Source organism: Camelina sativa, chromosome 17 (assembly GCF_000633955.1).
Source record: "Camelina sativa cultivar DH55 chromosome 17, Cs, whole genome shotgun sequence".
NCBI classification, from domain to species: Eukaryota; Viridiplantae; Streptophyta; class Magnoliopsida; order Brassicales; family Brassicaceae; genus Camelina; species Camelina sativa.
This window is the reverse complement of record NC_025701.1, coordinates 4,342,285-4,358,232: the sequence shown is the minus strand read 5'-3', so window position 1 is coordinate 4,358,232 and position 15,948 is coordinate 4,342,285. Positions and strand designations below refer to the sequence as shown.

The 15,948-nt window shown below is 38.9% G+C and overlaps 5 protein-coding genes across 5 annotated transcripts in view; 4 read left to right on the top strand and 1 right to left on the bottom strand.

Moving 5' to 3' along the window:
• On the top strand, positions 2,082-3,369 carry LOC104755247 (glutathione S-transferase U17-like). The gene is made up of 2 exons (XM_010477596.2): positions 2,082-2,499; positions 2,815-3,369. The coding sequence occupies exons 1-2, from the start codon at positions 2,179-2,181 to the stop codon at positions 3,175-3,177; spliced, it is 684 nt and encodes a 227-aa protein (XP_010475898.1). The 5' UTR covers positions 2,082-2,178; the 3' UTR covers positions 3,178-3,369.
• LOC104755246 (glutathione S-transferase U18) lies at positions 6,045-7,336 on the top strand. Its single transcript, XM_010477595.2, has 2 exons — positions 6,045-6,454; positions 6,780-7,336. The coding sequence occupies exons 1-2, from the start codon at positions 6,134-6,136 to the stop codon at positions 7,143-7,145; spliced, it is 687 nt and encodes a 228-aa protein (XP_010475897.1). The 5' UTR covers positions 6,045-6,133; the 3' UTR covers positions 7,146-7,336.
• On the top strand, positions 8,021-9,814 carry LOC104755244 (dnaJ homolog subfamily B member 1-like). The gene is made up of 2 exons (XM_010477593.2): positions 8,021-8,919; positions 9,206-9,814. Exons 1-2 carry the CDS (start codon positions 8,267-8,269, stop codon positions 9,642-9,644), a joined length of 1,092 nt encoding a protein of 363 aa, XP_010475895.1. The 5' UTR covers positions 8,021-8,266; the 3' UTR covers positions 9,645-9,814.
• LOC104755243 (ankyrin repeat-containing protein At5g02620-like) lies at positions 11,829-14,033 on the top strand. The gene is made up of 3 exons (XM_010477592.2): positions 11,829-12,261; positions 12,351-12,790; positions 12,990-14,033. Exons 1-3 carry the CDS (start codon positions 11,829-11,831, stop codon positions 14,007-14,009), a joined length of 1,893 nt encoding a protein of 630 aa, XP_010475894.1. The 3' UTR covers positions 14,010-14,033.
• The window catches only part of LOC104759147 (putative pentatricopeptide repeat-containing protein At1g10330), a 3,388-nt gene continuing 1,521 nt past the window's right edge, over positions 14,082-15,948 (bottom strand). Inside the window, exon 3 of the mRNA XM_010482109.2 lies at positions 14,082-15,596. Coding sequence (XP_010480411.2) covers positions 14,443-15,596 — 1,154 coding nt within the window. The 3' untranslated portion in view covers positions 14,082-14,442. The remainder of the gene's footprint in view (positions 15,597-15,948) is intronic.

The following is a 15,948-nucleotide window of genomic DNA, read 5'->3' as shown; positions in this document are numbered from 1 at the left end:
TTCATATGTATATACATTTTTATAGATGCATACATTTTCTTAGATGTTTTCAATATTAGAAAAGTAATTTGTATATATATATATATATAGTTTTTTGTTGTTGTTAAATTCTAGATTCTTTTGTTCTTTGATGATGTATGGATTCTTTTGGTTGGGTCTATGTATACCATCATATGAAGGATTATAACATATCAGATCAAATGACTTGCAAAAACGAAAATTTCTTTTACGTAAAAATACAACATTCGACGCAAATAATTTTATTAAACAAAAATTAACGATGGTTATGCAAAATACCATACATACAATTTAACAATTTTTATTTATTTTTGCATTCAAAATGTGGATAGTGCAGATGTCTCAATAAGCTATTTTTGAATAAAGATGGTTATGACTATAACAAGTTAAAAAAAAAAAAAAAAGATATTTCTCACTCGCGTATTCTTATAACAACCTCTTTAACTTGAAAATTGATCGACCACCTATCAAAAAAAAGAATATTGATCAACCAAAGTTTGTGAAATTGATGGTTCAATGGGCTCTTTGAGAAAGAAGTGATAATTAATAATTAATGATAAATTCTATTAAGAAACTGAAAAGTATATATGGATGATATATAGAAAAAAAATGTGTAAGAAAGTAAGTATATTATTTAGACAAAATGTGCCTTTAGGTGTCCCAAACTCACCAGGAAATAAGGCATAGAAGACATAATAATAATGCAATTAATGTTAAGTGCCAACTCCCACTAAAGTCCCCACCCAACCAAGGAAACGGGCAGGATAAGGGAATTGATTCAAGAGAATATCGTAAAGAAAACCTAAAGGCTTAAAGTTACTAAAAAATTCTCAACTTTAGTTTATTTTTAATTAATTTTGTAATAATGTATTTGTAGTTACAACTAGTGAAGATGTAAATGCGTCTTGCAGAGTATTATTCTATTTGGTATTCTTCTCATTAGATTGTTCTGGAAGTCGATCAAAATTTCTTTATGTATATATATAGGCTATAATTGGTGTGTATATGTACAATTTATCCCTAAAGAAAAATAAAGACGCTTCTCTTTAAAAATAGTAAGAGAATCCTAACTCACAAAATCCATAAAATTTCAAAACTAGAGAACTATTCAAAAGAATCAACAACTTGACTAACTAACACATTTCTCTACTCACACAATGACTAAAAAAGATATGTATTATCTTTTTCATGAAGAGTTCTCAATTTGTCAAGAATCGGATATATATTATTTACATGTTCGTGGTTTTTTCGAAGAAGTTTCAATACCTTATGGGCCTGTAGTCTTCCTCGGCTAGGGGCTGATGACATGTGATATCTCTTTTCGGAGGGACCTCTATACCACTAGTCGTCTAGTCCACCAGACCACCACCCCTAGGTATGTTTTTGGTTTCATCTATGTACTTTAATTTTGTTTACTCTGACTTACATATAAAAAAATTAGAAGATAGTTGTACGTAAACCATACTATTAATGTTAGAAAATTGAGTGGAAACAATGAGCTTAATTAAGCGTTAAAAAAAAAACACAAGCAAAATTCAGACGAATATTATTTAGGGGGTTTTCGTGTCACTGCAATTCAATGTTTTACATTTCGTGTGGTCCTGTGATGCATGACATGTTTGTTTTTTTAGGTGAATTTGCGTGTTTTCTTCCCTGAGATGTGTAATTATCATTCAATAATTTCAATTCTTTCATTTGATTTTATATCACTTGATTAGTTGGCAAAAACAAAACTCCAAATAAACATCACATTGTCGATCTTTACAACAAAGATATATCTCGTCTCGTCGACCACAATAAAGTGATAGACCCTTCATCGTTAATACGAATTTCAAACATGAAAAACAAATTTCAACAAGTGAAGATGAAGATTTGCCGGAGTTTCAATTGTTGCCACACATATAAATGTCGCCTCGTCGACCACAATAAAGAGTGATGGACCCTTTCAACGTTTTCCCACCCGTTTTAATATACGTGTCAAGCTCTTCTAAATTGGCCCTTCTTCACTATCTATCACCGCCATAAATTTACCTACCCTTATCCCTTCCATATAAATGCCACACCGATCCAACGTAAACGCTTTAACGTGTCAAAACATTACATTTCTCTCTCACACATTCACACGAACTAAAGACCTCTGTTTCAGATCTTGAAGAGATCATGTCAAGCGGCGAAGTGAAGCTGATCGGTGCATGGGCGAGTCCCTTCGTGATGAGACCGAGGGTTGCTCTAAACCTCAAGTCTGTCCCGTACGAGTTCCTCCAAGAGACGTTTGGGTCTAAGAGCGAGTTGCTTCTCAAATCAAACCCGGTCCACAAGAAGATCCCGGTTCTCCTTCACGCTGATAAGCCAGTTTGTGAGTCTAACATCATCGTTGAGTATATCGATGAGACTTGGAGCTCATCTGGACCCTCCATTCTCCCTTCTCATCCTTACGACCGGGCAATGGCTCGGTTCTGGGCTGCTTACATCGACGAAAAGGTTTTTTTTGTTTTTCTTCACTTGCTTATCAAGATTTTGTCTAAATTGATCTTTAGGGTTAGTTCAGAGTTTTTGCAAAGCTAATATTCGTCTTTTCTGTTTTTTTTTTTGTTTACTAGTCCTATTTTTGATATCTTACATTTACGCAAAAATTAGTCTGACTAAAAATGTGGACACACAGTTTTCGAGAACTCAAAATCTAGTTGCTAGTTAAAGTAGATGTATTGTTATGTAATTTTCATTACATTGTAATGACATTGTTAAGCTAATCTTTCATTTTGATTGTTCCACATGAAACAACACAAATGAATGAAGTGGTTTGGTGCTCTAAGAAATTTCCTAAAAGCTGAAGGAGAAGAAGAGAAGAAAGCTGTGATAGCACAAATGGAAGAAGGGAATGCGCTTCTGGAGAAGGCGTTCATCGATTGCAGCAAAGGAAAACCGTTCTTCAACGGTGACAACATTGGTTACCTCGACATTTCCCTCGGGAGCTTCTTGGCTTGGTTGAGAGTCACCGAGTTAACAGCTAGCCATAAACTTCTTGATGAGGCCAAGACACCTTCGTTATGCAAATGGGCTGAGCTATTCTGTAACGATCCCGCTGTAAAACCTGTCATGCCCGAGACTGCAAAGCTCGCTGAATTCGCAAAGAAGATCTTCGCCAAGCCGCAGGCCTAAGTTGCTGGTGAAATAGTTTTTTTTTAAATTTGCCGGTTGAGATCTTGCAAAAATAATTTAAGAGTGGTACTGTTTTATAAATGGCTTTATATCTTAGTGTGCTAGGGGTATGTTGAACGTTACACTTGAACTTGCTCCTTCGAGCCCCAAAATTCTAAATTAAAGATTTAAGCTCCCAACGTTTATCACAGCTATTGAAACTTGCCTTCGGTTGATTCTTCACCATGGTAGGGAGCATTCCTAGTCAAACAGCTCAGCATCTGTTATTTTCTTCCTAGGCCTAGAGCCCAACGTCTGCTTGAAAAACAAATGCACATGGGTTAGAATAAGGCAAGCAAACCTAGAAATGAGAATATGGAAACTACTTGTGCGGTAAGAAGCTGTTTTGACTCAAAAAGAGTTGGACAATGAGAAAATGTATTGATACAATAAAGTCCATCCGTTACCTTCCGTTCATGTAATTGACTAGAGAGATGCGTGGTGAAATTCTCAAACACTGGGTCAGGAGGGGAATCGCATACTGAGCAAACCCAGCTGGCAGATTCACCCGTTTCACTGCAGTCAAGTTCCCCTGAATCTGTGGAGAAAAAAAAGGTAAACCAGTTCAGCAAAAGAATATCTGGTTATTTCAACAACACTGTGAGATCGGGCCAAACACACACCTGTCGGAAGAAAGCATTGAAGAGACTCATACGGATACGGCTGAATAAGGTTGTATCCCGACGATTGTAGCAAGAGAGAATTCTCGGAAGGGGAGATTGTGGGATCGGATATGACCATTATATTAGCTGGAGGTGGATTCTTAACTTTAAACTCGAAAAGAAGAAACTCAAAGGATGATGAACCTGTTTCAGAAACTAAAGCCGTGAGGACACTCTCTATTCATCAAGGAAAACAGTAAAAAAGGCAAAGAGGAGACGATGAGAAGAGATATTAACCATTGTCAATAACGTTTTTAAGAGTGATTCCACTGGAAAAGAGTTCTCCCAGGATGCTATTAGGGACGTCTTTTAGTGCGCCAACGGCAGTGATGGCGAGAGGACCAGAGTAGCCACTCTTCTCCAGAAAATGTTTAATACGCGGACCGACCAAACGAGCATCAACTCCAGTGGGGATGGGACACAAATTGATGTCCCAAAAGACCACTGTAACAGCCTTAAGGTCAAGACACTCACTTAGTGGTTGAACCATGTATTGAAGTCTGATATTCATAGGCGGCACGTCCGACACCTGCAACAAAACTAGAAGTGAGAAAGGGAAACCACTTGTGGCAAGAGGTCGTTATGACTCGGAAATAACTTGAACAGGATGGTTGGTTACAAACCTTCTGCTGATGTTCACTACTTTGGAGATGCGTGGTTAAATAATCAAAGCCTTGGAAAATAAAACCAGGGAAGCAAACTTCGCAAAACCAGTGGGCTGATTCACTCGTTTCACTGTACCTATCTTCCTCGTGTGCCCCTGGAAAAAAAAAGGGTAGCCAGCCAGTTAAGCAGCAGGTTTTGCTGGTTATTTCAACAACAACCCAGGGAGAGAGTCGAGAAACACACACCTGTGAGAGTGGGAAATAATAAGCTTTCAACAGAAGGATACGGAAACGGCTGAATAAGGTTGTATCCCGTCGCATCTAGCATTGTAGACAAAGAAGGCGAGAAGCAGATTCTCTCATTGGATATGAGCATTATATTACCTGGAGGTCGATCGTTAGACTCCCAAATAAGATCCGAAACGTCTGCGGAACCTGTTTCAGGAACAGAGAGAAACTTATGTAAAATATGCATAAAGGAAAACAGTAGAAAGGCACAAAGGATGAGAGATATTAAATACCGTAGGGGACGTTCGTAAGAGAGATTCCAGTGGAATAGAGTCCTCTCAGGGTCTCAATAGGGACGTCTTAGACAATTTAGCCACTGGTTATATTAATCCAACAAAATTAAACTATAGGGTGAGAGAGGACAAACACAGACCTGGATGAAAAAACCCGTGGAGAGAATCAAATGGACACGGCCGAAGAACGTTGAATCCGTCAACTTCTAGCATGCGAGGAACACAATGGCAGGCGGCTCCTGGACCGGATATTACCATTATGTTGGCTGGAGGTGGATTTCTACGGCAATATTCATCAATAACATCCCCATGGCATGGCCAGGATGCTGTTTCAAACAGAAAGACAAAAGACTATTAAAAAGATTCTTCAAAGAAAAACTGTAGAAAAAGGTATAAAATATAAAAGGATATGAGAGAAGAAGATATTAACTGTTATCGCGGACGTTAGCAAGACAGATTCCACTGGAATAGACTCCTTCCAGGATGTCAAGAGGGACGCCTGATAGTATGCCAACGGCAGTGACGGTAAGGGGACCAGAGTAGCCAAGGTTCCTCAAAAAACGTTTGATAGACGGACGGACCCAACGAGCATCAAATCCATTATTAGGGATGGGACACGTATTGATGTCCCAAAAAACCGCTGTCGGATCACCATTCGCCTCCATCACTTAATACCTTTCAAAAACACTATAACCAAATTCAAATCACAGTAAGGACTTTAATCTAGTACGGAAATCAAAGACAAGAAAGAGAGAGGAACACGGCCGTAATCGACTAGGGTTCCCGAAGAATTTTCGAAACCGTGAGAGATAAAAGGAGTGAGAACTTGTACCTGAAGCAAGGTTTTGGATCTCAAAACGCCGAGAGAATGGACTCCGTTTTAATGGGCCTGCAATTTATATGAGTCGGTCTTCGTTTTAATGGGCCTGAAATTTATATGAGTCAGTCTTCGTTTTAATGGGCCTGCAATTTATATGAGTCGGTCATGTCTGTAAAACGTGTCGAATTATAATTCGTAGTTTTTCATTATCCATCACCTAAAACCCTCTGATTGAAATCGAACCGACTCCATACGATCAAGTTTTAAAGTCTCTCTCTCTCTCACACGGTTCTTAAGCTCCGGGATAAAATGGCGACGGACGACGTGAAGCTGATAGGCTCATGGGCGAGTGTCTTCGTCATGAGGGCGAGAATCGCTCTCCACCTCAAATCTATTAGCTACGAATTCCTCCAGGAGACTTTCGGTTCAAAAAGCGAATTGCTCCTCAAATCTAACCCGGTTCACAAGAAGATACCGGTTCTGATTCACGCTGACAAACCGGTTTGTGAGTCCAATATCATCGTTCAGTACATCGACGAGGCTTGGAACTCATCTGGACCGTCCATTCTCCCGTCTCATCCTTACGACAAGGCCATCGCTCGTTTTTGGGCTGCCTACATAGACGATAAGGTTTCATAGTTTCTTCCTTCACTTTGATCATTTGCATTTAATAAAAACTATACTGGGAAGTGGGAATTAACAGATTATGTGGCTTTTAGTGACTTTAGTATAAGAATCTGTAGTAACTAGTAACACTATATAACAGATTAAAACTGGATAGGATTGGACTAGTCCAGCTTCAACTAACTTCTATACCCATAGTCAACTTTAACAACTTAGTTTTGGAAAGAAGTTAGACATTTTGTTCAGTATCTTCTCTAATCTCTACGATACATATTGTGGCATTAGCTAATCTTAAATCTTGTATGTTGTCTTAATTGGATATGTATAAAAGTGGTTTATCTCTCTGAGAAGTATCCTAACATCTCAAGGAGAAGAGGAGAAAAAAACAGCCATAGCTGAAGTCGAAGAAAGTACCGAGCTTCTTGAGAAAGCATTCGTGGATTGCAGCAAAGGTAAACCGTTCTTCAACGGTACTGACCATATCGGTTACCTCGACATTGCCTTGGGGAGCTTCTTGGGTTGGTTGAGAGTCGTCGAGTTGGATGCCGGCCATAAATTTCTTGATGAGAGCAAGACTCCTTCTCTGTCCAAATGGGCAGAGCGGTTTTGTAATGATCCCGCTGTGAAACCTATTATGCCCGAGATTACCAAGCTCGATGAATTCGCAAGGAAGGTCTTTCCTAGGCAGCAATCCTAAAAGTCAAGGAAGGATATGGATCCTCTTAAATGTAGAACTTTGGAGACTGAGATTGCAGAAATTGGATGTAGGTAATGAAACTGGTTTACTAGGATGTGGAATGGGTTTACTAAGATGTAAGTTATGTATGTTGTACTGAAATGTAATAAACCCCAAGGCAGAGCCAAATATAGTTTTTATGTTTTTTTGCATATACGTTGGAAATTATTGGAGTTAAAAAGACAGAACAAAGTAATTAGATCAGTGATAACAGGTTGAATACAAAGGGAGTATTACACTTCCATGGGGTTAATGAGATCATTTGGATAAGTTCATTGTGAGTACTAATCTTCACTTTCCTCGGCATGATTCAAGCACTTCTGAACATATATTAAACATGAGAAGTCTCAAGCTGGACTTGCCATAAACATTTCTTTTTGTAAATTATCAAAACCACTTGTCAAATATTCTGACCAAACTTGGCCGCCTGTTATTATACATTACACAATTAATACTCTGATTCTCTAGATTAAGTTGGTTTGGTCGGTTTAATTATTGCATCTGTTTTTATTTCGTTGTCGGCTAAATAAAGTAATAATTCTTTCTCGTTTAACTTAAATATAGTTATTTTAGATTTCATTACCCCTAATTAATTAAAAAAAAAGGAATACAAATTTGTCGCAATACGTAAATTCCATTTAAGCCATCAAGAGAATTTTTGTCTAATAAAAAAATAAAGAAAGAAAAAGGAAAATGACAGTGAACTTCCCTCTTTTTTACCACATTCATTCATTCACCCACAATAAATAATAATAGTAAGAGATGATGAAGTTAAAGATAAGTGACAATAAATGCCACGTGGCTCCTCCATTAAGAATATATTTGTCATTCTCCATTGTCAAACAATCACCATGTTCTTCTTTCTTCTTCTTTCTTCTTCTTCTTTGTACTACCTTACACGCACTCCACTCTTCCTTACTTTTTTTTAACATTCCTCTCTTCCGATTTCAGATTTCAAACAAAATCTCGAATCCGATTCCTTTTATTTCCTGCAATCTCTGTGAAAATCTCCAATTTCGATTCGTTTGCTCGATTATCTCGATTTCGTGGTTTTGACTTTTGTTTTGTTTTGGGGGAGATCAATGGGGGTGGATTACTACAATGTACTGAAGGTGAATCGAAACGCTAACGAAGAAGATCTCAAAAAGTCGTACCGGAGAATGGCGATGAAATGGCACCCTGACAAAAACCCTACCAGCAAGAAAGAAGCTGAAGCTAAGTTCAAACAGATCTCCGAAGCTTATGACGTCCTCAGCGATCCTCAGAGACGTCAGATCTACGATCAGTTCGGTGAAGAAGGTCTTAAATCTACAGATTTACCTACCGCGGCGGAGACGACGACGGCGCAGCAGCACCACCAGCATCAGCAGCAGAAGAGCTACTCTTCTAGTAACTCTGAGTTCCGGTATTATCCTCGTGATGCTGAGGATATCTTCGCGGAGTTTTTCGGCGAATCTGGAGATGCTTTCGGCGGAGGGAGTAGCGGAAGGACGCGTGGAGATGGCGGCGGCGATGGTGTTGGTGTTGGTCGGAGATTTAAAAGTGCAGAAGCAGGGAGTCAGGCTAATAATAGAAAAACGCCGCCGACGAACAGAAAGACGCCGCATCCGCCTCCGCCGCCGGTGAATAGGAAGGCTCCGGCTATTGAGAGTAAATTGGCTTGCACACTTGAGGAGCTTTACAAAGGTGCCAAGAAGAAGATGCGTATCTCTCGCGTTGTTCCTGATGATTTTGGGTTCGTTTTTCTCTCTTCATCTCTTTAATAGCCATTGATCCATCTGGTAGAGTGAATGAGTATTAGGTTTTGCTTCCTTAGATTGTCTTATAAGTTTCCTTTACATTGTTTCCTTCAGAACCTAATCTAGGAGACTAGGAAATAAGCTTCCTTTACATTGTTTGATGATCTTTGTCCCAATTAGATTTTGTAGCTACTACAAGGTTTTGAAGAACTGATTGTGACTGATCTTGTTCGTGAAGGGAGCTTTGAGTTTTGTCTTTCTGATATGATGTTTTTATTACAGAAAGCCAAAGACAGTGCAAGAGATTTTGAAGATAGATATAAAACCAGGTTGGAAGAGAGGCACTAAGATCACTTTCCCGGAGAAAGGAAACCAAGAACCTGGTGTCACTCCCGCGGATCTCATATTCGTGGTGGATGAGAAACCGCATTCTGTATTCAAAAGAGACGGTAATGATCTGATTGTTGAGAAGCAAGTCTCTCTAATAGATGCTTTAACCGGTCTCACGATTAGTGTAACGACTCTGGACGGGAGGAACTTAACGATCCCGGTTCTCGATATTGTAAAACCGGGTCAGGAGATTGTGATTCCAAATGAAGGAATGCCTACTAAAGACCCGTTGAAGAGAGGAGACCTCAGAGTCAGCTTTGAGATCTTGTTCCCGTCAATGCTAACGTCAGAACAGAAGAATGACCTCAGGAGAGTTCTTGGTGGAAGCTGATGAGTTTGACATTTTTAGTTTTCGAGTAAAGCACTTGAATCTTCTTTTAACTACAGAAAGCTGCTAGTCATTTCAGTGTACATACATTTGAGTTCTTTTTTTTTTTTGGTTTTTGTAAACTTTGTGTGTTTATGAAATAAAACAAAAACCGGAATCGGATGAGGCTAGAACGGATTGTTTTTGAAGTAGAACTTTGGCCTATTTGACTCTATGTTAATGGGGAAATAGGAACAAAGAGAGAGTAAACTGGTCTGAAAAGCAAAGATTGAACTTTAAACGAAAATGCTGTATATGATGCAGAAAATAAGGAAAGGATTGCAAACAATTTCGTCAAGAAATAAGAAGATCGAAAAAGAAAGAAAACCCAGAAGCCAAATTAAATTTCAAAAAAATTATATTTAAGGGCATATAGGCGTGATTCGAACACCTCACCTGCACAGTACATATGACACTTACTTAACCACTAAACTACTTAAAACATTAATGTCATTACTGGATTTAAGAACAAGAGCCGTTCCAACATATAAGGAGTATATATCCATTATCATTTTGTGAAAAACTACACCAATTAATAAAGACAATATCTATTTTAAACGCACATTTTCAAGCTTATTTCAATCTAAAAATAATCAACCATCACTTTACTAGACTAATAGCCAATTATTTGATTTTTTGGTTTGTTCAAAATTTGAGTAAAATTATACAAATTACTATTATTAGATCAAAATCATAAGGAAGAATCTTATAACTTGATCACGTGGTCAATTTATTAATAGAGAAGAACATACCAAATTTGAATAAAAAGTGTTTAGATTGGTGGTTTAAAAAAGGTGATTAAAAAATGTTAATATACTGAATTCCTTCCTTTTTCTTAGGGTATCTAAGTCGCTCATCTGATGAAGTGCTTGTCCCTGAACAAACTTCCAGAAAAATCAGAGCTATTACAAACTGATTTAGTAGCCATGGAATTATAATTTCTATTTTAAATATCTGAATCTTTAAATCTTAATTGTATAGAAAACTAAGTAATATCCCACGCATGTTGTATTAGTTATGTTAATTCATTTTAATTTATGTAATAATCATAAAATTATGAAATTTTTCTGAGAAGATTTTTTTAATAAAGTTTTTTAAAATGGTATTTCTGAAAAGTGGTATTGAAAAAGATGTATATTTGAATTTGGCTTTTTGGATTTGAGCTATGAGATTTAAATTTGATAAGTGAAAAGTTGTATTTTTGGTCTATGTACTTCACTTGAACCAATTATGAATTTGGCTTAGGACGAAATTTAGGACTAAAACAAACTTTTAGATTAAGTGCACCAGTGAGCTTAAAAAACATACACTCGACGTCTCATCAAAGAACACCATAAATACACTATACTTAAGTAGATAAGTCACTCAGTTAGTTTCCATTTTGAACTTAAAACACTAAGTTGAAGTGGCAAAACTATCTAAGTGATTTTTTTTCAGAGTACATTTCCCCATTCTCCATCGATTCATTAGTTGATAGATAATCTAACTTTCTGGTACAGTATACATTTGAGATTTTTTTTTTTTTGGTAACCTTTTTACCTTTGTGTCTATGAAATAAAACAAAAAACTGGAATCAGATGAGGCTGTGGATATCCGGGCAGAACAGATTGTTTTTGAAGTAGAACTTGGCCTATTTCAATTTGACTATATGTTTGTTAATGGTCTGAATAAAAACGCTAAAAAAATATTGTATAATGTGATTCAGAAAATAAGGAAAGATTGTAAAATTTTCGTCAAGAATTTCTTAGAAATAAGGAAAAATTAGAAACAATTTCGTCAAGAATTTCCTAGAAATAATCTTACAAATTACATTTTATTTCGTTCACAGAAATATAATTGGATTTAGTAGTCCTGTCACGTCTTCACTTATTATCTTGTGGGAAAGTCAAAGAAATTGCTCGCGAACGAAGAAAAAGAAATAGGCTGCCCTCTGCCTTTGGTTACAATGACTATAAAACGCGTCTTAGGACACACTACAACCACCAGACTCTTATTAATACTTTTTGTTTTGTTATCAATAAAGTTCCAAAATCTTATGATCTACTAGTCATCATTACAAAGATATACTGTATAAACTACTTGGGATCTCCCTCTCCCAAGGTAAAGGATTCCTACTCTTTTAATTAGCTCTCATTTTCTTGAGAAAAGATGCAGCCGATCTTCCAAACGATCCTAAGAGACGACGTTCCAGCTTTTCTGGGTCTGGTGGCAGAGAGAGATTCGTGGCTGGAGGAGAGAAACGATGAACAACACAGCAACACTGTGTTGCACATGGCTGCCAAGCATGGACATGGAGAACTCGTCTCAAAGATTGTTGAGCTCCGACCTTCCCTCCTCTATTCCCGAAACAGATACGGAAACACACCTTTGCATCTCGCTGCTCTCCTTGGAGACGTTAACATAGTTATGACCATGTTAGAGTTTGGATTAGAAGCTTGTTCCGCACGCAACAATAACAACCACACACCCCTCCACCTAGCTTGTCGCAGCATTTCCATGGAGGCTGCCACACTCGTTGCGGAAAAGACACCATCAATCGGCCTTGATGAACTCAATTTCGCCCTATCAAGTGGATCCACCTGTAAGTTTCACGTGTCCGTATGCTCAACATTTTTCCGTAATCTTACATAAACTCACACTGGCTCATTAGTGTGTTCGGATCATTGTCAGGTATTGCAGCAATTATACTAGAGAGATTCCCAGACCTAGCTAGGGAAGAAGCTTGGGTGGTCGAAGGCAGCTCGCTATCAACACTTCTGCATCATGCCTGTGATAGAGGAGACTTCGAACTGACAAGTATATTGTTAGGCCTTGATCAAGGACTAGAAGAAGCTGTTAACGCCAATGGTTTATCACCTCTGCATCTGGCGGTCCTCAGAGGCTCAGTTGTAATCCTGGAGGAGTTCCTTGAAAAGGCTCCGTTGTCTTTTGGCTTTCTCACGCCATCAAAAGAGACAGTCTTTCATCTCGCTGCACGAAACAAAAACATAGATGCCTTCGTTTTCATGGCCGAGAGTGTGGGCATTAATAGCCAAGATCTTTTGCAGCAAACTGATGAAAATGGCAACACTGTTTTACATATTGCTGCCTCCCTGGCTTGTTGTGCTGCGGTGAGTAGTTTTCTACTTTTCGTCGTTGCTTTCCCCTGTATAGACCCAAAGCATATTTTAGTTACACATTTTTTTACCTGTGACATGCTCTATGTTAGGAACCCCATAGAGAAATAAAAAGGAATATGATTCAATTCTGCTTCCGAATTTCTTGTATTTTGTGGTATCTCCTGACATCTCCCTACTGAATAAATTTCAGCTGATACGTTACATTGTTGGTAAGAAGATAGTGGATATCAGCTACAAGAACAAGATGGATTTTGCAGCTTCTCACCTTCTCCCTCAAGAAGCGGAAGACTTCGAGTTGCTATCAAGCTGGCTGAGGTTCGATACCGAGCAGGATTCTAAGAAAACTGAAGTACTTGAGAGCCACTCCAATCCATTCCATAAACGATCTCTGGAACGCATTAAAACTTTAGTTAGCTGCAAAAGCTCTAAACAGAACGAGATAATACGGTTGCTTGAGCTAATCGAAACAAAAACATCAGAGATAGCAGAGATAAAGAGAAAAAAGAAAGGGGAAGCGGAAAGAGGTCGTAAGAGCATGGAATATGAGATGCATATAGAAGCCTTACAAAATGCAAGAAACACGATCGCGATCGTGGCAGTCCTGATTGCTTCAGTTTCTTATGCCGGTGGGATAAACCCTCCTGGAGGCGTCTACGACGATGGGCCATGGAGAGGGAAATCGATTGTAGGCAATACAGCAGCGTTCAAAGTCTTTGCAATATGCAACAACATCGCACTGTTCACATCGTTGTGCATCGTTATTCTTCTTGTTAGCATCATACCTTTCAAGAGGAAACCTTTAAAGAGATTATTGGTGGCCACACACAGGATGATGTGGGTTTCTGTAGGGTTCATGGCGACGGCTTATGTAGCGGCATCTTGGGTAACCATACCACATTTACACGGAACACGATGGTTGTTTCCAGCCATCGTATCTGTTGCCGGTGGATCGTTGACAGTACTCTTTTCCTATCTTGGAGTTGAGACCATCAGTCATTGGTTCAAGAAGATGAATCGTGTAGGAGATATACCGGTTTATTATATCAAGAAAAGACGTGTTGGAGATTTGCCTCCCTTCGCAAGAACCAGCTCAGCTCATCTGGTCTCCGCATTAAGAAAAACCAATCTCAGTGAAGGAGATATGCCTTCCTTTGCAAGGACCAACTCAGATTTGGCTGCCTCCGGAAAATCAGGCTATTTCACCTATTGAATCTTTTGAAAAAAGTTGTTTATCTTTCGAGCAAGCATGTATGAAAAAAGAGAACATGTAGTCATTTTTATCTCATCTGATTCTCAAGAAGAAAGGTCTCTCTTATAGATGCTTTAACCGGCTTCACGCTCAACAACTCTTAACTCTATATTGTAAAACAGGGTCAAGAGATTGTGATCCCAAACGACAAAATGCCCACTAAAGACCCTTTGGAAAGAATAGACCTCCAAGTCTACTTTGTGATCTTGTTCCCGTCAAGGTTAACGAACAGAAGAATAACCTTAAGAGAGTGTGGAAGCTGATGTGCTGACATTTAGTCTTCAAGTAAGCTCTTGTTCTTCTTTATCAACGAATTCTATAGAAAGCCGCTATGAGTGAACTGAACATAGTAGAACAGAACAGAGATCACACAGTGCTTCTCACTTCTCAAGCCTTAAGAGAGCACACTGTAAGCAGGGATTTTCCGAATTCCAGCTCCTGTCATGGCTTTCCTCATCTGTTCTGCTTCTGACCAATTGCTATCCAAAGCATTTAACGTCGACAATGCCACATACTGGCCACAGTGTTGAGGTTGCAGTCCGATAAGCTGTTTACCTACTTTTTTTCCTAACTCAGCATTCTCATGAATCTTGCAGGCTCCCAAAAGAGCTCCGAGAACAGAAGCATCAGGCTCGAATGGCAAATTATTAATGAAATTGGCCGCGTCAACCAATAGTCCAGCTCTACCTATGAGATCAACGATGCAACCATAATGCTCTGATGTTGGAATGATCTTGTACTCGCTACATATGGAAGAGAACAACTGGATACCTAAGTCCACGAGTCTAGACCTAGCACAGGCCGTGAGTACTGCAAGTAAAGTAATCCCATTTGGTTGAACATTCATCGATTTCATCATCTCAAACATATGTAGCGCTTTCTTAGGTCTACCATTGGAGGCAAGAGCTGATATTATCGCATTCCACGCACAAACTTTTTTATCACAAGTTTGATTGAAAATGGTCAATGCCATCTCCAAGTCACCGGCTTTTCCGTACATATCGAGCAAAGCAGTACACAAAGTAGTAGTGAGGATGATCTTTCTCCCCATAACATATCCATGAATCTGCTTCCCCAAATGAAGACCTCCTCGATCCAAATTAGCACAAGAAGACAGTACACTAACGAAAGTAGCCTCATTGGGTGTTATTACCGCACACTCATTCTGTATCATCTCACCAAAAAGCATAACTGCTTTGGCGTGAAACCCGTTCTTACTAAACCCATTGATAACAGTAGTCCAAGAAACCACATCAGTTACAGGCATACTCTGAAATAACTCGAAAGCAAAATCCATCTTTCCGTTTCTACCACAAGCGTCAAGCAAACTGTTACAAGCTACAACACAAGGATCTACAATACCATCAAACATCTTCCTCGAGCTCTTCAAATCACAGACTTCACCATAGAATCGAACAAAAGAAGTCTGAACAAATGGATCCCATAGAACACCCCGTTTAAGAGTTTGGCCATGTAAGGCAACACCATAAGAAACAGAGAAAGATGAACAAGCTACTTTTATCAGAGAAGGGAAAGTGAGATTGATTGGTCGGACTTGCCTTGCAAGCATGTGGGTGAAGAGAGCAAGAGAGGTCTTGGATTGTCCTGTAGTGAGATAAGATCGAATGAGTGTGTTGTAGACGCATTTCGTTTTCCATCTTGAAGCGACCAAAGCGTTGCTGGTAAAGAGGACAGTGTGAATCTGCTTAATCTGGTTTGAAGAGTTGAAGAAACGTTGGAGAAGATGAAGTGCGTCTTCAAGAGACAAACTGAAACCCGAGAAGACAGAACCTCTCGACTGCAGATCGGACCACCTTCGGGATAGAGAGAAGATCGGCTACCGGAATTCGTCGACAACTTCTGGAGATATGATCGGATCGCCTTCGGAAGACACAGAAGA